General features: G+C 47.4%; 2 protein-coding genes across 2 annotated transcripts in view; both read left to right on the top strand.

Annotated features, from left to right (window-relative positions):
- Positions 1-1,894: 1,894 nt before the first annotated feature.
- Positions 1,895-15,636, top strand: PCED1A (PC-esterase domain containing 1A). Its single transcript, XM_083756714.1, has 7 exons — positions 1,895-2,226; positions 3,169-3,248; positions 8,217-8,449; positions 10,354-10,504; positions 11,759-12,008; positions 13,368-13,592; positions 14,796-15,636. Exons 1-7 carry the CDS (start codon positions 2,154-2,156, stop codon positions 15,029-15,031), a joined length of 1,248 nt encoding a protein of 415 aa, XP_083612840.1. The 5' UTR covers positions 1,895-2,153; the 3' UTR covers positions 15,032-15,636.
- Positions 15,637-19,754: 4,118 nt separating this feature from the next.
- Positions 19,755-20,414, top strand: part of VPS16 (VPS16 core subunit of CORVET and HOPS complexes) — a 41,732-nt gene continuing 41,072 nt past the window's right edge. Inside the window, exon 1 of the mRNA XM_083756467.1 lies at positions 19,755-19,997. Within this exon, the coding sequence (XP_083612593.1) occupies positions 19,945-19,997 (53 nt within the window). The 5' untranslated portion in view covers positions 19,755-19,944. The remainder of the gene's footprint in view (positions 19,998-20,414) is intronic.

Genomic DNA, 20,414 nt, shown 5'->3' with positions numbered 1-20,414 from the left:
TTTTAAATAAAAGGACACATTCTACTCATGTACAAACACCAGGCAGGCCCCACAAACAACCCAGAGATGCATTTTAAATAAAAGGACACATTCTACTCATGTAAAAACATACTAATTCCCAGACCGTCCGCGGGCTGGATTTAGAAGGCGATTGGGCCGTATCCGGCCCCCGGGCCTTAGTTTGCTTACCCATGGTGTAGACCTTGCACTTAAAAAGAAGAGACCTTGATGAGTCTCTGTCTCGCAGCCTGACCTACTTCACAGGGTTGTTGTGCGTGCAAAATTAGGAAATCCTTACATTTCCCACCCTGAGCTTTCTTGGAGGAGTTGCTGGCAGAGAGGGGGGTGGTGAGCTCCCCAGGCTTGGTTTGCATTTCTGTAGCTGCATTTTGTCTGCATGTTTTCGTAAAAGGCATTTCGAATGTGGGGTTCTCGCAGTTGGACCAGATGGCCTTCAGAGGTCCCTGCCAACGCTGCCATTCTATGATTTCAACTACCTGGCATGACTGTAACTTTCCCTTAAAACAATTCGCTCTTCCCAGTATGCAAGAAGCAGAACGTTCACAATGGAAAGGGAATTAACGATGGACCAAGGCAGAGGTTTTTAAACGGTGGCCCAGAAATCTCCACATACTCCTAGTTGGACCCAGGCCTGAAGCTAAGTTCCCTAGTTCTTTCTCGTGCTTTTCAGGGTGCAAAACCGTGTGAGCCAAATTGGTGTGGCCTCAGATCCACGGTTGGGCAGCTTCCGTTGGGCAGGCCCTCTCTGCCTGTGCCGATTCCCCCTTCCTTTCCCCACCGCGGAGTTTTGTTTCTGCAGCCTTCCAGGGACTTTGGGGTGGGGGATTGTAATAGTAGTAATAATAAAATAATAAACATTTATTATTTATACCCCGTCCATCTGGCTGAGTTTCCCCAGCCACTCTGGGCGGCTTCCAATCGAGTGTTTAAAACAATACAGCATTAAATATTAAAAACTTCCCTAAACAGGGCTGCCTTCAGATGTCTTCTAAAGATAGGATACCTGCTTATTTCCTTCACATCTGAAGGGAGGGGGTTCCACAGGGTGGGCGCCACTACCAAGAAGGCCCTCTGCCTGGTTCCCTGTAACTTGGCTTCTCGCAGTGAGGGAACCGCCAGAAGGCCCTCGGCGCTGGACCTCAGTGTCCGGGCTGAACAATGGAGATGGAGACGCTCCTTCAGGTATACAGGACTGAGGCCGTTTAGGGCTTTCAAGATCAGCACCAACACTTTGAATTGTGCTCAAAAACATACTGGGAGCCAAGGCAGATCTCTCAGGACCGGTGTTATGTGGTCTCGGCGGCCGCTCCCAGTCACCAGTCTAGCTACGGCATTCTGGATTAATTGCAGTTTCTGGGTCACCTTCAAAGGTAGCCCCACATAGAGCGCATTGCAGTAGTCCAAGCGGGAGATAACTAGAGCATGCACCACTCTGGTGAGACAGTCTGCGGGCAGGGAGAGTCTCATCCTGCGTACCAGATGGAGCTGGTAGACAGCTGCCCTAGACACAGAATTGACCTGCGCCTCCATGGACAGCTGTGAGTCCAGAATGACTCCCAGACTGCACACCTGGTCCTTCAGGGACACAGTTACCCCATTCAGGACCAGGGAGTCCCCCACACCCACCTACCCCACCCCCCAAAACAGTACTTCTGTCTTGTCAGGATTCAGCCTCAATCTGTTAGCCGCCATCCATCCTCCAACCGCCTCCAGACACTCACACAGACCTTCACCGCCTTCACTGGTTCTGATTTGAAGGAGAGGTAGAGCTGGGTATCATCCGCATACTGATGAACACCCAACCCAAACCCCCTGATAAAAGACCGAATAAAAGCAACATCCTTCTTCACTCCAGGGGATTGGTCTAGATGGCCCCATGATCCCTTCCAACTCTACTATTCTATGACTCCAATAATCCCCCTCCATTCCCCTTTGATTCACACAGGCCTGCACTTCTCATAACCTGCCAGGTCAAACACAGCCCTCCAGCCACGTATTAGGATCGCTGGGACATCAGAAGCTGCCAGGTGGAGCTGGTAGATTGTACCACTGCAATCTGGGCGGGCGAGTCTTTCTCTTCTCCGGCAGGCTCTCAGGCTTCTCTGGCTACTCTCGGCCAGAAGACTCGAACCATGCCGACGTTCAGTTCGAAAGAGGCTCACCAGCTCCTGCACAACAAGTTCGTGGTCATCCTGGGCGACTCAAGTGAGTGAGTCAGTTCTTCTGGAGGAGGTGAGGCAGGAGGGTTGGGCTAGATGAACTCTGGGGACCCCGTTCAGCTTCTGCCAGGAAAGGCGGAATGGAGAAAGGGGAGATAAAGGAAAGCTTCTATCCCTCTCTCGTAACGCTGGTGGACAACCAGCGAAGCGGATTCAGGGCAGATGAAAAAGACAGTCCATTGCACGGTGTGTTGTTAAACTCTGGAACTCTCTGCCACAGGAGGGAGGAAGAGGATTGGACAAACTCATGGAGGAGGAGAGAACTAGCCGTGGCTATTAGCCAGGGTGGCTACGCTCTGCCATCCACAGTCGGAGGCAGCGATGCTTCTGAATTTCAATTGCTGGAAACCACAGGAGGGGAGAGGGATCTTGTGTTCGGATCCTGCTCAGGGGGTTCCCACTGGGGCATCTGCTTGGCTGCTGTGTGATACTAGACTAGATGGGCCATGGGCCTGATCCAGGAGGCGCATCTTATGTTTGCATGTGCAGCACCTCTCCTGTACTTGGATCAGAGGGGAAGGTAAGGTAAGGTAAAGGGTAAAGGGACCCCTGACCATTTAGACCAGTCGTGACTGACTCTGGGGTTGCGGCGCTCATCTCGCTTTATTGGCCGAGGGAGCTGGCGTACAGTTTCAGGTCATGTGGCCAGCATGACTAGGCCACTTCTGACGAACCAGAGCAGCGCACGGAAACGCTGTTTACCTTCCCGCCAGAGCGGTACCTATTTATCTACTTGCACTTTGAACTGCTGGGTGGGCAGGAGCAGGGACCAAGCAACGGGAGCTCACCCCGTCGCGGGGATTCGAACCGCCGACCTTCTGATCGGCAAGTCCTAGGCTCTGTGGTTTAACCCACAGCGCGTCCCGGAGGGAAGGTAAAGGCGGGGGCTAATTCTCCCTCCTTGTTGTGTTTCCTCCTCCTCTTGCAGTCCAGCGATGTGTGTACAAGGATCTGGTCCAGCTGCTGCAGAGCGACTCCTTGCTCACGGCTTCCCAGCTGAAGTCAAAGGTAGCCGACAGAGGCCGTTCCACACCAGGGGTTGGGGGTGAGGTGACGTTTGCCGTATTCCCCGGGGCTGGTCCAAAATACCTGGCTTGGGTCCAAGCTCTCTGAAAGACCGTATCCCCTTGTACAAATCTGCCCAGGTCTGGAGATCTTTGCGGGAGGCCCTTCTCTCGGTCCTGGCACCTTCACAGGCAGGCTTGGTGGGAACACGGGGCAGGGCCTTCTCTGTAGTGGCTCCTTCCAGTCTTTGGAATTCTTTCCCTAGAGAAGCCAGACTGGCTCCCTCCTCGTCGTCCTTCCGCCATCAGGCAAAGTCTTTGTTCCAACCGGGAACTGACTGCTTCTACTGAATGGTGCTTTTCTTATTGTAATTATCTGCATTGGGGCAGGCATAGGCAAACTTGGCCCTCCAAATGTTTTGGGACTATAACTCTCATCATCCTCGACCACTGTTCCTGTTAGCTTGGGATGATGGGAGTTGTAGTCCCAAAACACCTGGAGGGCTGAGTTTGCCTATGTCTTCATCTGGTCAGCTGCTTCAAGAACAAGATGCTGAACCAGGTGGGCCATTGGCCTGATGATTACTAGCTGAACTGGGTTCTACACCATCACAAAAACAAATGAACCGAGAAAGCCTCAAAAAGCAAAAGCGCAAAATAGATAGCAAAAACAAAAGCACCAAACTTGCTCCATTCTGGAAGTCCATTTGACTTCCGAAATGTTCAAAAACCAAGGTGTACCATCCTCCAGTCAACATAATAACCCCTTACTTGTCCAACATGTGGTATGCGGAAGATCTGACGAGACGCCACCTGCAGCAGCACCGCCACCGCCATCTTGCGCCCCAGCCCCACACAATCTTCATATATATATATATATATATATATATATATATATATATATTTTTAACGTATCATTTTCAACAATAATTAAACATACTTTTATATCTTAAACCGTTTTTTGACTTCCATCCATCACATCTGAAAATTTCCAATCTATTCACTTAATTTACATTTCTTACTTTCACTATTACATTTAAATCTCATAACGAATATCTCTATTCTTTCTCTACTTTGCAATGTTTCATATATTCCTCCTTACAAAACCTCTTGCAGTCCTGCTAGCGTAATTTGTTGATTAGAGTTGCTCTTCAAATAGTTCATATACTTCTTCCAATCTTCTGTGAATCTCTGGCCCGCAGGTTTCAAATCCTTCCTGTCATTTTGTCCAATTCTGCATAGTCCATTAATTTCGTCTGACATTCTTCTTTCGTCGGAATTTCTTCTTGCTTCCATTTCTGGGCTAACAATACTCTTGCCGCTGCTATTGTTGCATATAAAAACAATTTAACGTCTTGTCTGTTAATATCCTCATCTATAATACCAAGTATAAACGTTTCTGGTTTTTTAAAAAATGTATACTTCAACATCTTTTCCATCTCATTATATATCATTTCCCAGAAGTTTTTTTACTTTCTTACATTTCCACCACATATGATGAAATGTTTTTTCTTTTTCTTTACATTTCCAACATTTATTATTTATCTTATACATTTTAGCTAATTTTCACAGGTGTAATATACCATCTATACATCATTTTCATCATATTCCCACCACATATGATAAAATGTTCCTTCTTTTTCTTTACATTTCCAACATTTATTATTTATCTTATACATTTGAGCTAATTTCACAGATGTAATATACCAGCAGCAGGAGGCCCCATTAGCTAAAGTGGTGCTTCAGGTTAAGAACAGTTTCAGGTTAAGAACGGACCTCCGGAACGAATTAAGTACTTAACCCGAGGTACCACTGTATAAGAATAAACCTCAGCAAAGAGATGCCACTTGATGAGAATATCTGATGAGCACATAAAAATGCAAGATAGATGAGATGGCATTATAACACTTACCAGTTCACTCAAGGAACCATTGTAAGTCAAGGACTCTGGTACCTCAGGTGTATATTTACTCCCTGCCTGAGGTATGTTAAAGAATTGTTCCCAACAGTTTATTTTAGGGATCCAACAAACCTCACAAAACAAGGCTGAGATTAAAGTTCTAATAGATCCTCTCAAAGTCCAAGAAAAAAACAGTCTTCTACTTGGGCAAAAGTGTTAGTTTAGAAGGAATTTGAGAACCTAGAATCAACTAGGTAAAGATGAGTATTAAGGCTTCCTTAACAGAAGCAGGCCCATATAGTTAAAGCCATGGTTTTCCCAGTAGTGATGTATGGAAGTGAGAGCTGGACCATAAAGAAGGCTGATTGCCGAAGAATGGATGCTTTTGAATTCTGGTGCTGGAGGAGACTCTTGAGAGTCCCATGGACTGCAAGAAGATCAAACCTATCCCTTCTGAAGGAAATCAGCCCTGAGTGCTCACTGGAAGGACAGATCCTGAAGCTGAGGCTCCAAGACTTTGGCCACCTCATGAGAAGAGAAGATTCCCTGGAAAAGACCCTGATGTTGGGAAAGATGGAGAGCACAAGGAGAAGGGGATGACAGAGGACGAGATGGTGGGACAGTGTTCTGGAAGCTACCAGCATGAGTTTGACCAAACTGCGGGAGGCAGTGGAAGACAGGAGGGCCTGGCGTGCTCTGGTCCAGGGCGTCACGAAGAGTCGGACATGACTAAACAACAACAATGTACATTTGAATTCCTGAACAGATCCCTCTACGTGGGAATTTTCCATGGGAGTTCAGATGCAAGTTTACAGGTGGGGAGGTGGAGCCTGCCACCCCCCCCCCCCAATGACTGAACATGCACATTGAATTATGGGATGGGGCTAAAGTTTCCCAGGACTCACACTCTTGTCTTCAGACTGATGCTCGTGCGAGTTGGATTGCTTTGTGGTTTGTACAACATCAGAGGGTGGACAGACAGGTTCTAAATCTTTTATGTCTTGCGTGTCATACCCTTAGGGTCCTCAGTGACAGGGGATTGGGTGCTATGCCTGGGTCCACTCACATTTTCAGCCATTCTGATCTTCCCGGCTCTTCAGTAATTTTGCAGCCCTCAAGGTTCTTCCTCTCTTCCTCCATAGCTTTCAGCTAGGATTTGGTTTTCTCCTTGAGCTCTCAGGCAACCTCCTCCAACGGGGCTACCTTATGGCCGCTGTGTGCCTTGGTCTGTGAAATATACTCGGAGTCAAGAGTGGATTTCATGCTCTTTATTCAGCTCATAGTGGTGAGGAGGAATGGAAGTTCCCCCAGGATGTCTGCTTATATGCATTATTTACACAATGGGCCTCATGTGATTGGCTGATTCCGGGATTCTCCTGTAGGCCAATCAGGTTGCGGATTCACTTCCACCTGGAGCTGGATTGGTTGGCTCCTGTGGACCAATCAGACTGCTGCATTCTGGATCCTATTGTTTTAGGGCCAATCAGACTGCTGCATTCTGGATCCTATTGTTCTGGGGCCAATCAGGCTGCTGCATTCTGGATCCTATTGTTCTGGGGCCAATCAGGCTGCTGCATTCTGGATCCTATTGTTCTGGGGCCAATCAGGCTGCTGCATTCTGGATCCTATTGTTCTGGGGCCAATCAGACTGCTGCATTCTGGATCCTCTTGTTCTAGTGCCAATCAGACTGCTGCATTCTGGATCCTGTTGTTCTAGGACCAATCAGACTGCTGCATTCTGGATCCTATTCAACTCAGTACATAACAGTCCGTTTACACACCATACAGAGGGGGGCTTCATCATCCTTACAAAAGAAGTTCGGGGGCTTCTGATGCCTTTTACACACCTCCCTTCTCCTTTCTGGGTCTCTCTCCACCCACAGCTTGGACCACTTTTGCCAGTTGCCAGTTTGGCCTGCTGTCCTTTGGCTGATAAAGTCTCCTGCACTCGGGGCAAGCAGAGGCTCCCTCAGATTCAGGCCAGGACTGGACAATGCAGGCTTTGCAGAAATTATGCCCGCAGTCCAACATCACAGGATGATGATGATGATGATAATAATAATAATAATAATAATAATAATAATAATAATAAAAAATTTATTTATACCCCGCCCACCTGGCTGGGTTTCAACAAAACACTAAAATACAGTAACCTATTAAACATTAAAAGCTTCCCTAAAGAGGGCTGCCTTCAGATGTCTTCTAAAAGTCTGGTAGTTGTTGTTCTCTTTGACATCTGGTGGGAGGGCGTTCCACAGGGCGGGTGCCACCACTGAGAAGGCCCTCTGCCTGGTTCCCTGTAACTTGGCTTCTTGCAGGGAGGGAACTGCCAGAAGGCCCTCGGCGCTGGATCTCAGTGTCTGGGCAGAACGATGGAGGTGGAGACACTCATTCAGGTATACAGGACCGACTGGATCTTTGAAACATCTCAGGCAGATGGGACAAGTCATTGCCTCAGTAAGCTCCTCGAGAGGTCAATCAGTTGCCGTCCTTATTTCTCCAATTAAACACCACCAAGAAATATTGGAATCCAGACAAAGATCACACCTACACATTTAAAGCACTTTACTTTCTGTAAGGAATCCTGGGAACTGTAGCTTGTCCCTTAAAGGTAAAGGGACCCCTGATAGTTAGGTCCAGTCGTGGCCGACTCTGGGGTTGCGGTGCTCATCTCGCTTTACTGGCCAAGAGAGCCGGCGTACAGCTTCCGGGTCATGTGGCCAGCAGGACTAAGCCGCTTCTGGCGAACCAGAGCAGCGCACGGCGTTTCCTGCCGGAGTGGTACCTATTTATCTACTTGCACTGGTGTGATTTCAAACTGCTAGGTTGGCAGGAGCTGGGGCTGAGCAACGGGAGCTCACCCCATTGTGGGGATTCAAACCGCCAACCTTCTGATTGGCAAGTCCTAGGCTCTGTGGTTTAACCCACAGCGCCACCCGCGTCCCTAGCTTGTCCCTTATGGAGCTACAATTCCCAGCACAAACCTCTCCCATTCTTTAAGCTGTATGTTATATCCAACTGGCCCCACAATCTTCTGACTGCTTTCTGTCTCCCCTTCCCCCACATCTGCAGGGGGAGCTGCGCTTCGAAGACGACCACCTGGTGGAAGGAGGGGTGTTGGGCTCCCTCCACAACGGCACCCGTTACCGTGAGGTGCGCCAGTATCGCACCGGCCACCACCTTGTCCGCTTCTATTTCCTCACGCGCGTCTACTCAGAGTACGTGGAGAGCATTCTGGAAGATTTCCAAGCCGGACCGCAACCGGACGTTTTGGTCCTCAACTCCTGCGTCTGGGACGTTTCTAGGTAGGCCTGTGGAGCCGCCGGCAGAGTCGTATTTATTGAGATGTTCTTGTAGGTGGTGCATGCTGGGATAGTTCAGTCGGCAGAGCATGAGAATCTTAATCTCCGGGTTGTGGGTTTGAGCCCTATGTTGGACAGAAGATTCCTGCGCATAGCTGTCAACGTTCCCCTTTTTTACAGGGAAATTCCCTTATTCCGAATAGGATTCCTCGCAAGAAAAGGGAAAAGTTGACAGCTATGTTCCTGCGTTGCAGGGGGTTGGAATAGATGACCCTCGAGGTCCCTTCCAACATGTGAAAAGGATCTAGGAGTCTTGGTTGACCACAAACTTGACGTGAGCGAACAGTGTGGCGCGGCAGCTAAAAAAGCCAATGCAATTCTGGGCTGCATCAATAGGAGTACAGCATCTAGATCAAGGGAAGTAATAGTGCCACTGTATTCTGCTCTGGTCAGACCTCACCTGGAGTACTGTGTCCAGTTCTGGGCACCACAGTTCAAGAAGGAGGGCAACCAAAATGGTCAAAGGCCTGGAAACGATGCCTTATGAGGAACGGCTAAGGGAGCTGGGCATGTTTAGCCTGGAGAAGAGGAGGTTAAGGGGTGATATGATAGCCATGTTCAAATATATAAAAGGATGTCACATAGAGGAGGGAGAAAGGTTGTTTTCTGCTGCTCCAGAGAAGCGGACACGGAGCAATGGTTCCAAACTACAAGAAAGAAGATTCCACCTAAACATTAGGAAGAACTTCCTGACAGTAAGAGCTGTTCGACAGTGGAATTTGCTGCCCAGGAGTGTGGTGGAGTCTCCTTCTTTGGAGGTCTTTAAGCAGAGGCTTGACAACCATATGTCAGGAGTGCTCTGATGGTGTTTCCTGCTTGGCAGGGGGTTGGACTCGATGGCCCTTGGGGTCTCTTCCAACTCTATGATTCTATGATTCTATTCTATGATTCTATGAACTCTGGGATTCCACAATTCTATTATGCATATTCCTCCCTTTCCCCATAAGCCACAGAGTGTTTTGCAAGAAGGCAGATGGGCGAAAACCCATATAATAGTGCATTTCTTTAGAAACATGGGGGGAATCGCTGAATAGCAAATGCCAGCAGTAACAACAGGGACGAAGAGGTCTCTTCCTATTCCTCCACATTCATTCTTTTTTAAAAAAATACTTTTATTTTGCTTTAAACAAATACAGATAAATATAAACAACCAAACTTGCAAAAGAAAAATCCTTAATAATAATGGGAAAAGCTAAAAAAACCTTTAAAAAATATCAAAGTACATGGCATAGAACATACGTGTGGGGCTTGCCTGGTGTTTTTACATGAGTAGAATGTGTGCTTTTATTTAAAATGCATCTCTGGGTTACTTGTGGGGCATAGGAATTTGTTCATTACCCCCCCCCAAAAAAAAATAGTCCGGCCCCCAACAAGGTCTGAGGGACAATGAACCGGCCCCCTGCTGAAAAAGTTTGTTGACCCCAGATATAAGAAAACCAGAAGGAGGAGGGAGGGAAGATGTTATATAATTGTAAAAAGTTGAAAAAGCCATAAAAAATTATATATAGACAGACAGACAGACAGATAGATATCGATAGATAGGTAGATAGATAGATAGATAGATAGATGATAGATAGATAGATAGATAGATGATAGATGATGATGATAGATAGATAGATAGATGATAGATATAGATATAGATAGATAGATAGATGATAGATAGATAGATAGATAGATAGATAGATAGATGATAGATAGATACATAGATAGATACGTAGATAGATACATAGATAGATGATAGATAGATAAAAGTGGTAATCCCCAGCCTGATCCCTGAAATCTCCTGGCTCGGCCAAGGGGTCTCCGCTGTGGCCTGACACAGGTGCTTTCCTCTCCTCTCTGAGCAGGTACGGGCTGTCCTCCATGAAGACATATCGCAAGAACCTGGAGACGGTCTTCAACCGGCTGGACGCCGTCCTCCCAGCCTCCTGTTTGGTCATCTGGAACATGACCATGCCTCTAGGGCCCAGGGTGACAGGGGGCTTCCTTATTCCAGAGGTAAGGGGAGGCGGGAATGCGCTTCCGGGTTCTGGGATGGGGTCCACTGTAGTGTGAGAGCAGACTAGGATGGCTACAATCTGCTCCCACGGTCAGGGGAAAAACAATGCTGTCCAGGGTTGTAAAGACTGCGGAGAGAATAATTGGGTGCACTCTTCCCACCTTGGGCCAAATCTACGCTTCCAGGTGCCACAAGAAAGCTGCAGAGATAGCGCAGGATAGTGCGCACCCCGGAAATGATCTCTTTCAGCTTCTGCCTTCTGGAAGAAGGTCCAGGGTTATAAAGACTAGGACTAGCCGCCTGAGAAACAGTTTCTACCCAAATGCGATTTTGGTTTTAAATGCAGTGTAAGGTAGTCTCTATGGGAGTATATGGGAGACTAGGGCCCTGCAGGATTTGACCTCCTTCCGCAGGGCCTGTAAGACAGAGCTATTCCACCTGGCCTTTAATTTGAATTCAGCCTGATCTTTTATTTCCCTTCTCTCGCCCCCCCCCTCCCCTTTTATGGAGATCACCCGCTCTGAGACCCCACAGCTAATTCTCCCCTGGCCTCTTTGCTGGCCCAAGTAGGACTAATTCAGCCAGCTAGCCCTGGGGATTATCTAATGTTTATTGGATGGACTTCCCCCTAAATTGATTTTGAACTTTGAATTTTATTGTTATCCATGCTTTTATACTGTATTTTATGCTGCTTCTATGTTGTATTACAATTAAGTGTTTTAAATTTGTTGTTAGCCACCGTGAACCCAGTTTTCTGAACCGGGAAGGGCGGGGTATAAATAAAAAAAAATTAATATTATTATTATTATAATTATAATTATATAAACCAGTGTTTCCCAACCTTGTGCCTCCAGATGTTTTTGGCCTACAACTCCCATCATCCCTGACCACTGGTCTTGCTAGCTAGGGATGATGGGAGTTGTAGGCCAAAAACATCTGGCGATTCGAATCCCTGCGATGGGGTGAGCTCCCGTTTCTCTGTCCCTGTCTCTGCCAACCTAGCAGTTCAAAAGCATGCCCAAAAGTGCAAGTAGATAAATAAGTACCGCTCCGGTGGGAAGGTAAACGGTGTTTCCGTGCGCTGCTCTGATTCGCCAGAAGCAGCTCAGTCCTGCTGGCCCCATGACCCGGAAGCTGTATGCAGACTCCCTCGGCCAATAAAGCGAGATGAGCACCGCAACCCCAGAGTCGTCTGCGACTGGACCTAACTGTCAGGGGTCCCTTTACCTTTACATTTTTCATTCTGTTCCCAGCTGCAGCACTTAAGCAAGACCCTCCGCAATGACATAATCGAGGGCAACTTCTACGGCGCCACTTTGGCCGGCTTCCACCTCTTCGACGTCCTGGACCTCCACTTCCACTTCCGCTTCGACCTGCGGAACCGGGTCAAGGATGGCGTCCACTGGAACAATGTGGTTCATCGCAGGATCACCAACCTGCTTCTGACGCACATGGCGGACGCCTGGCGCGTGGTGGTGCCCAGCAGGCACCGGAGCCCAGATGGTGAGTGGGCAGGATCCCAGCTCGCTTCTCATTCTTTCCACTGCAGGGAAGGAAGGTTGGCAAGGAGTCCGGGATGCAATTTTCAGTTTGCATTGCTTAGTGCAGAAAGCATTGATCTGATGTGTAGAGATCTTACCTATTGTAATTAATTCAAGAGGGTTCTGGGAGCTTCTCTGTGTGAAAGAAGCAAGCAGAAGATTCGTGATGTTCGGGTTACTCCTTCAGAGAAGCTGAGTACAGCCGGCTTAAACTGTTCTGTTATCTCTTCTGTCAAGATCATGCTGACTATAATAATAAGCGCAAAACAACAACAAACGTCTGGTTACGTGAAACATATTCAATAAACCCAAAAGACGTAACTGGCTGTCCGTTTGAAAAAATAAGATATACTATTCATTGAATTGAATTGTAGATTTCAGCAGTAGCCTATAAAGTTCAACAAAAAAAGGATATATTTTAATATTATTTTTGCTGTAAAAATGTGTGAGATTACGATATTGTATTTATTTGCATTACCTAGAGTTTGTACTACTGATGAAGTCCAGGACGGCGAAGCAAGGCTAATATTATGGAAATCTTTGTCTTAAACTCCGTGAAAGGATTCTGTGGAACTGCAACAACCTTTTGTGTGGATTGTTGGACTCTGTGAACAGACAGGTGGAATAGACACTGTCACATCTATGGACCTTATGCATAAACTGATTAGAGAAGGAACTGATCCACTGGGTCTTCTACTTTTTTCATTGAACTTTATGAACTACTTCTGTTGAAATCTACAATTCAATACAATGGATATTATATCTTATTTTTTCAATCGTACAGCCGGTTAAGTCTTGTGTGTTTATTGACTATAATAATAGGGCTAGAAGGAGCCTGGGTTTCACTTTTTCTTTTTGTCTCTCTTTCCTTCTGGTGTGGTGTTCTGTATACGGTGGTACCTTGGTGGTCAAACGTCTTGGCTCCCGAACAAATCGGCTCCCAAACGCCGCAAACCCTGCAGCCAATCAGAAGCCATGCCTTGGTTTCCAAATGGTTCCGGGAGTTGAACGGATTAAGTTTGACAAGCAAGGTACCACTGTTAAGGTTTTAGTCTTATTATACATTATTGTAAGTTAAGTCTTCTGCAACTGGACTTTTTATGGACAGTGCCAATCCTGAATGTATTGGTTTTGTGACCATTATGCTCATTTGCCTTCAGTAGTAGTCAAGCTCTGCTGGATGGAATATTAATTGCCTCTGGTCTATTTTGGGGGAATCCTGCAACGTGTATGTATAACTATATGTTGGAATCTACTCTGGATCAATACTGAGTAGACTTTCAATGACAGCTTTGAACGGCCCTCTCCCTTTGTTCCGCAGAGCCTGCGTGGAATACGCCAGGGACACCTTTGCCGCCATTGCCGCCCCGTCTTGGTGCTTCCCAACTGCTCCCCGGCCCTCGTGACTCCCACCTACCGCCTTACCCCTGTGTCCCCCAGTTTTACGACGACTCAGTCCTCGTTCCCAGCAACTGGGGGCCCTCCGAACCCGTCTCTGGATTTCGTAGCTTTGAGGACCCCCACTTCCTGACGCCCCACATGGATGGTATGTCCTCAATCCAGCTCTTTCTCCCACCCTTCCCAGAATCCTTTGGGGTTCTGGCACTGTACCCACCCAAGGGGGACTTGACGTTAGACCTACCTGCCCTCACCACTGAATTTGGGCAGGGATGCAGAGCAGCTGGTACAATTTTGGCCATAGGACAGGAAGGCAGGATTCAAAAAAGGGCTGCTGGAACGGATCAGGGCGATGGAGGGACTGAGGAAAAGTTACAGCGTCCGGGACTTTTTAGTGCAGAGAAAAGGCAAGTGAGAGGCATGGAGGTTCTTAAAGTTACCCACGGACCCAGAAAAGGTTTTTCCTCTCACTTTCCTGACATTGGAACTGGTGGGCGTGCAACGGAGGAGAGTGTTGGAAGTTGCAGGAGAGGTTAAATAGGAAGGCCTCCTTGCGGAGTTCACAGTTAATCTGTGGAACTCCCTCCCACAGCGACAGCCACCGACTTTAGATGGCTTTAAAAGAAGACAGGGCAATTGGGCATCAAAAAGGATGGAGTATGGGGAATTGGCAAGATTAACAGCAAAGGTTAGAGACCAAAAGGACAAAAAAATAGCCTTGAGGATTAGAGTATTTCAAGAACTGCTATAGCAAGATGAAAATGCGAGGAGGACTTGAAATACGAGCAACAAGGTTCATTATTAAGATGAGTATGTTAAAATGGATGCATTGAGCAGTATATGTGAAATAGTAAAGGGACCCCTGACCATTAGGTCCAGTTGTGGCCAACTCGGGAGTTGCAGCGCTCATCTCGCTTTATTGGCCGAGGGAGCCGACGTACAGCTTCCGGGTCATGTGGCAGCAGGAGCAGGGACTGAGCAATGGGAGCTCACCCCGTCACGGGCATTCGAACCACCGACCTTTTGATCGGTGTTGTTTAACCCACAGCGCCACCCGCATCCCTATATGTGAAATATGCAAGGGTAAATATGGAAACCATGGAACTGGGAGGGCGGGAAGTAGATAAAGTAATTTTCGAACCATGTTACATGCTTCTAAATGCCAATTCTAAGTTGCTGGAAACAACAGGAAGGGAAAGTGCTCTTGTGGTGGGATCCTGTTTGCCGGCTTCCCATTTAGGCATCTGGTTGCCCCCCCCCCCCCCGGATGCTGAGCTTGAGAGCCCTGATTCAGCCAGCCTCTTGCAACGGCCTTATTCCTTCGTTCTCCTGCTTTCTTTTTCATCCCCAGCTGCAGCACTTCACGACTTCCGCCACCTGGGCGGCAACTCCGCGCCTGTCCCGGGCCCCTTCCCTGCCTACCCCTCCCACGATGAGGAGAACAACCCCCCGCGCTCCTGGCGCCAGCGCAGGAGGAGCCGCATCGGTGGGCACCACGGCAGCTACGTCATGCGCCGTCCTTGCTTCTACCCGAGAGACGAGACCCCCTACCGGAGGTTCTGTCCCGTCCGTTCCCAGCGCTATTGAAATTCTTCTGGGGTCTGGCAAAGGACTTGCAACATGTGGATTCTCAGACAGAGCTGGTCTTTGGTGTCCGTGGGCTTTGTTTCCATCACGTCTGTCTATAACCAAGAGGTTTGACCCAGGCAGCTGTTGGACCTTTTTTGTGTTTTGTGGTGCCTTAATTTTTTTACACGTTGACGCAACGTCCTTCTTTGAGACATGGAGATTCAGAGGGCATGTGACGATGTGCTCCTGTTGCCAGCGCCTCGGCTGGTTTGTACGTTTATAGCACTGACCCCACCTACGGACTTTGTCTTTTTTGCCCGGGGAAGGTGAGTTCTTGTCCCCGCAGTGCATTGCTCAGAGAGCCAGCCTGGTACCTGGATCTGGGGGCTTCTCCTCTGTTTCCCCGGAGCCCCCACATTTAAATTTCCTCCTGGAAGCACAGAAGGAATCATGCCACGAGAAGCCTCCTCTTCTCCAATAATCCCGCTTGCAGGAGTCGGCCAGTGTTGCGCCATGCTGGGAAGGTTGTTTTGTGGGTGTGCTGTAACAGTTTGAAACCGGGGTGGGGTATTTTTGTGTTTTGTTTTGTTTTATACAACTCCTAATTAAAAGAAACTGCAGAAGCCCCTGTTGCACCTGTGGTTTGTGTCGTCGTCAGAGGTTTCTGTAAAGGATGGGCTTTGAATATTGCGGCAAAGCATCATTGGATATTCCATTTACTTTTCTCTCGGGAGAACCACCTTGCTTTTCAGTACCTGTGACACGCAGGTGGCAGTGAGGAGGGAGTCACTGCAGAGCATCACACACAGCTTTAGTACAACTTGTGAGACGCACCTGGAGAGAGCTGGTGGTTGCTCTTGTTGTAAACAAAATAAATCTGCCCTTTTCCCCTTATGGGGAATCCAAGAGCCTGTATAGAGTCCTTACGTAGGTTCCCTGTTGGTAGGAGAAAAAGAACAGAGGCCAACCAGAGAATACTGAGAAGCAAAGCAGCTAGTAAGCTTGATCTTTATTTATCTGTTGCAACAGGGTGCTCCTCTCACACGCAGGAAAGGAGGAGGAACCCAGAACAATGGCACGCAAGGCCTTATATAGACATTTTAAATTCCCTGCCCTGGAGCTCAAGACCACCCCTCCATACATCATACATACACCAAAGAAGGGGTGTAACCCAAGACCACCCCCCACAAACATCATAACTACATCACAGAAAAGGCGGTCTACAACAGAAATTTGAGTGGTGTTGTTTTTCCTGTCTGCCAGGTTATCTGACAATGCCTTATGTGATTGCCTTTCCCGGAAGTCTGGCCATGGTGATTTCCCAATTCCTGAGACAATGGGAAGGGTCCCTCACCTCCTTGCAGAGAAAACATTTGGTCAGTTTGGGAGTCAAAATGGTTTCAGGTCGGTCTTCCTGCGCTGATCTATGTATGTGCTTGGTTGGTACATTTATGAATATTTATTATATATAAAAGACCTTAAATTTTATTATTACACTCTCCAGGGAGTTAAATATGGTCTGAAAGGAAGATCGCTGCTGGGATCGTGTGTAACCCTGCCCTGGGTCTGCATCTGTTAAAAAATTTTTGGATTGCTGCAAAGTCCCAGCTGAGCAAAGATAAAATCGGCAACAAAGAGTCATAGAGGTTGGAAAATAATAATAATAATAATAATAATAATAATAATAATAATAATAATAATAATAATAATAATTTATTATTTATACCCCGCCCATCTGGCTGAGTTTTCCCCAGCCACTCTGGGCGGCTCCCAATCAGTGTTAAAAACCGTACAGCATTACATATTAAAAACTTCCCTGAACAGGGCTGCCTTAAGATGTCTTCTGAACGTCAGGTAATTCTTTATCTCTTTGACATCTGATGGGAGGGCGTTCCACAGGGCGGGCGCCGCTACCGAGAAGGCCCTCTGTCTGGTTCCCTGTAGCCTCACTTCTCGCAATGAGGGAAAAGACATGTACATTGGAACTGGAGGGGGCCCGCATATTTTTAGCAGAGGTCTAGTGGTCTGGGGATGGTGGTCAAATACCCTTACTATTTCTGCTGCACGGTCCCTCTGTTCAGTGGCCCAGAGTCACCCAACCAGCATGAAAGGGCAGCTTTTTAGCCTTCTCACCAGGTCTGGATTAAGAGGTCAGTTTACATCCCAATCCCAAAGAAGGGAAATGCCAAAGAATTCTCCAACTACCGCACAATTGCACTCATTTCACACGCTAGCAAGGTTATGCTTAAAATTCTACAAGGAAGGCTCAAGCAGTATGTGGACCGAGAACTCCCATAAGTGCAAGCTGGATTTAGAAGGGGCAGAGGAACCAGAGACCAAATTGCAAACATGCGCTGGATTATGGAGAAAGCTAGAGAGTTCCAGAAAGACACCTACTTCTGCTTCATAGACTATGCAAAAGCCTTTGACTGTGTCGACCACAGCAAACTATGGCAAGTTCTTAAAGAAATGGGAGTGCCTGATCACCTCATCTGTCTCCTGAGAAATCTCTCTGTGGGACAAGAAGCTACAGTTAGAACTGGATATGGAACAACTGATTGGTTCAAAATTGGGAAAGGAGTACGACAAGGCTGTATATTGTCTCCCTGCTTATTTAACTTATATGCAGAATTCATCATGCGAAAGGCTGGGCTGGATAAATCCCTAGCCTGAATTAAGATTGCCGGAAGAAATATCAACAACCTCAGATATGCAGATGACACAACCTTGATGGCAGAAAGTGATGAGGAATTAAAGAACCTTTTAATGAGGGTAAAAGAGGAGAGTGCAAAATATGGTCAAAGCTCAACATCAAAAAACGAAGATCATGGCCATTGGGCCCATCACCTCCTGGCAAACAGAAGGGGAAGAAATGGAGGCAGTGAGAGATTTTACTTTCTTGGGCTCCATGATCACTGCAGATAGTGACAGCAGCCACAAAATTAAAAGACCTGTTTCTTGGGAGAAAAGCATTGACAAACCTAGACAGCATCTTAAAAAGTAGAGACATCATCTTGCCAACAAAGGTCCATATAGTAAAAGCTCTGGTTTTCCCAGTAGTGATGTATGGAAGTGAGAGCTGGACCATAAAGAAGGCTGATCGCCGAAGAATGGATGCTTTTGAATTATGGTGCTGGAGGAGACTCTTGAGAGTCCCATGGACTGCTAGAAGATCCAACCTCTCCATTCTGAAGGAAATCAGCTCTGAGTGCTCACTGGAAGGACAGATCCTGAAGCTGAGGCTCCAAGACTTTGGCCACCTCATGAGAAGAGAAGACTCCTTGGAAAAGACCCTGATGTTGGGAAAGATAGAGGGCACAAGGAGAAGGGGACGACAGAGGATGAGATGGTTGGATAGTGTTCTCAAAGCTACAAACATGAGTCTGACCAAACTGCGGGAGGCAGTGGAAGACAGAAGTGCCTGGCGTGCTCTGGTCCAGGGTGTCACGAAGAGTTGGACACGACTAAACGACTAAAGAACAACAAGCACTTAAAAGATTTTGGCACCCCCATACATACCGAATTCAAAATACAGTGGTACCCCGGGTTACAGATGCTTCAGGTTGTGTGTTTTTGGGTTGTGCACCGTGCTGAACATGGAAGTACCGGAAAGAGAAAATCTATTGGAAGAGGATAATCAGGAATCCGCACAACATGACCAGTCCAACGAAGTTGATGTTGAAGAATCATAGCTTCAACACTGGTGATCTTTGCTTCTTACGGTACACTGGTATTAGTCTGCCTGTTTTCCGAAGTGATGTGTAAAATTTTTTGGACAAACCGTTGAATTTTTTGGAATTTTTCAAGGAGTTGGAGATGGCATCTATAAGTGGTCCACGTTTCACAAGCATACAGTAAGGTAGTACAATAGCTTTGTAAACAAGCATTTTGGTTTCCCCGTGAATGTTCTGGTCCTCAACACTCTGCACTTCAATCAGAAGAAAGCTGCACTCACAGAGCTCAGACGATGCTGGATTTGGGCTAGTTACTAGTCGTATGTCAACCATGAATCTTGGGTCAGCCATTTGGGCCTCTTAGCCTAACCTGCCTTGAAGGGTTGTTGTGACAATAAAGTGGTCCTGTGGGCCACCTTGGGAAAAGTGGGATAGCAATGCAGTAAATAAATACGGTAATGGTCAGAGATGATGGATACCATAAGCTAAACTATAACTACAACCTATCCTGGCTGTTGCACTGCAAATGAGGGCCAGAGGCAGCGGGGAGTTATTTATTTGCAGCTCAGTCCTGTTCTGCATGCCTGCTCAGAAGTGATCTCATATGCACAATTTGACATCTCGACAAGGACTAGAGCCTCCAGATATTTCTGACAGCAAATATGATTTGGCACTCGTTTATTACGTATGCAACAGAGCCGTCGTTTTCAAGGCGACAAACCAGGAACTGTACTTGGGCAATCGGATAATGTGGATATTCTTTACCCGGAATTTTGTTATTTGTCAATCCCTCTGGCAGCTGCAACTCATTCAGTGAGCCTGCTTTTACCGTTTTTGCACCTTTCTAAAATCTTCACTTGCTTTTTGCAACCGACCCTCTCTGTTTTTAAGATTAAATAGCAGCAGTGACAAATATTTCCCCCCCAAAAACAAGTAAAAATACAAATAACAAATATTTGCCACTGCCACCCAAGAAAATAAAAAAATAGAAGCATAAAAATAAGATAAAAATGAATGAATGACGTCAACGCGGGCCCTTTAATAAAGGCGTGTCTTGCAGAGTGATTGACAGAAGGGCGGAGGCGGCTGAGGCTCCTCCTCTAGAGGGCAGCGGAGAGCCAGGCCCCGGAAGCAGCGCCGTGCCCTCGCTCAAAATGGCGGCTTCGGCTTCCTTGTGTTCGCTTGCCTGGATTGGGCGCTGAGGGCGGAAGCGTCCCTGGGAGAAGAGCATCTCTGCTGGGTCCAGGGGCGCAAGGCATGGACTGCTACACGGCAAACTGGGACCCCCTCGGGGAAGCGGCCTATTACCGGTCAGTGGGCGCCCCTCCCGCCTCCCCAACGCCCCCCATGAGATTCTCCCCCCTCTCTGACCCTTCCCCAATTTTGCCACTCCCTGGATAACCCCTCTCCCACCCACCCCCAATGCTTTATATTGATGGGGGGGTCCTCACCCCCTCCGCAGGGGCAGGGGCGCAGCTCCTGCAAAGCATTTTGCACTGGGAGGGCACCAGCCTGACCCAGGGGGGTGGGGTGGGGCTTGCAGCTGATCAGACGAGCTTCCTTTAAAAAAAAATTAAATACAATTTATTAATTTTGTGATAACAACCCCACCCCGCAAAAAAACCACTCACCACAATAAAAAATTGAAACCATAAATCTTGATTGACTTCCCTCCACTCCCCCTCCTGCTTCCATTATTTTATACTTATTCATGCACGTCCATAAAA

This window comes from Podarcis gaigeae (assembly GCF_964106915.1).
Source record: "Podarcis gaigeae genome assembly, chromosome: 9".
In the NCBI taxonomy this organism is placed as follows: Eukaryota; Metazoa; Chordata; class Lepidosauria; order Squamata; family Lacertidae; genus Podarcis; species Podarcis gaigeae.
The sequence above is the reverse complement of the archived record's forward strand: the minus strand, read 5'-3'. Positions and strand labels throughout refer to the sequence as shown.

Excerpts from the sequence above, each read along its gene's own strand:
- PCED1A (XM_083756714.1), top strand. The coding sequence starts at position 2,154 with ATGCCGACGTTCAGTTCGAAAGAGGCTCACCAGCTCCTGCACAACAAG. Across the intron at positions 3,249-8,216 it reads CTTCCCAGCTGAAGTCAAAG|GGGGAGCTGCGCTTCGAAGA; the intron begins GTAGCCGACAGA and ends CCACATCTGCAG. Across the intron at positions 13,593-14,795 it reads CCTGACGCCCCACATGGATG|CTGCAGCACTTCACGACTTC; the intron begins GTATGTCCTCAA and ends TTTCATCCCCAG.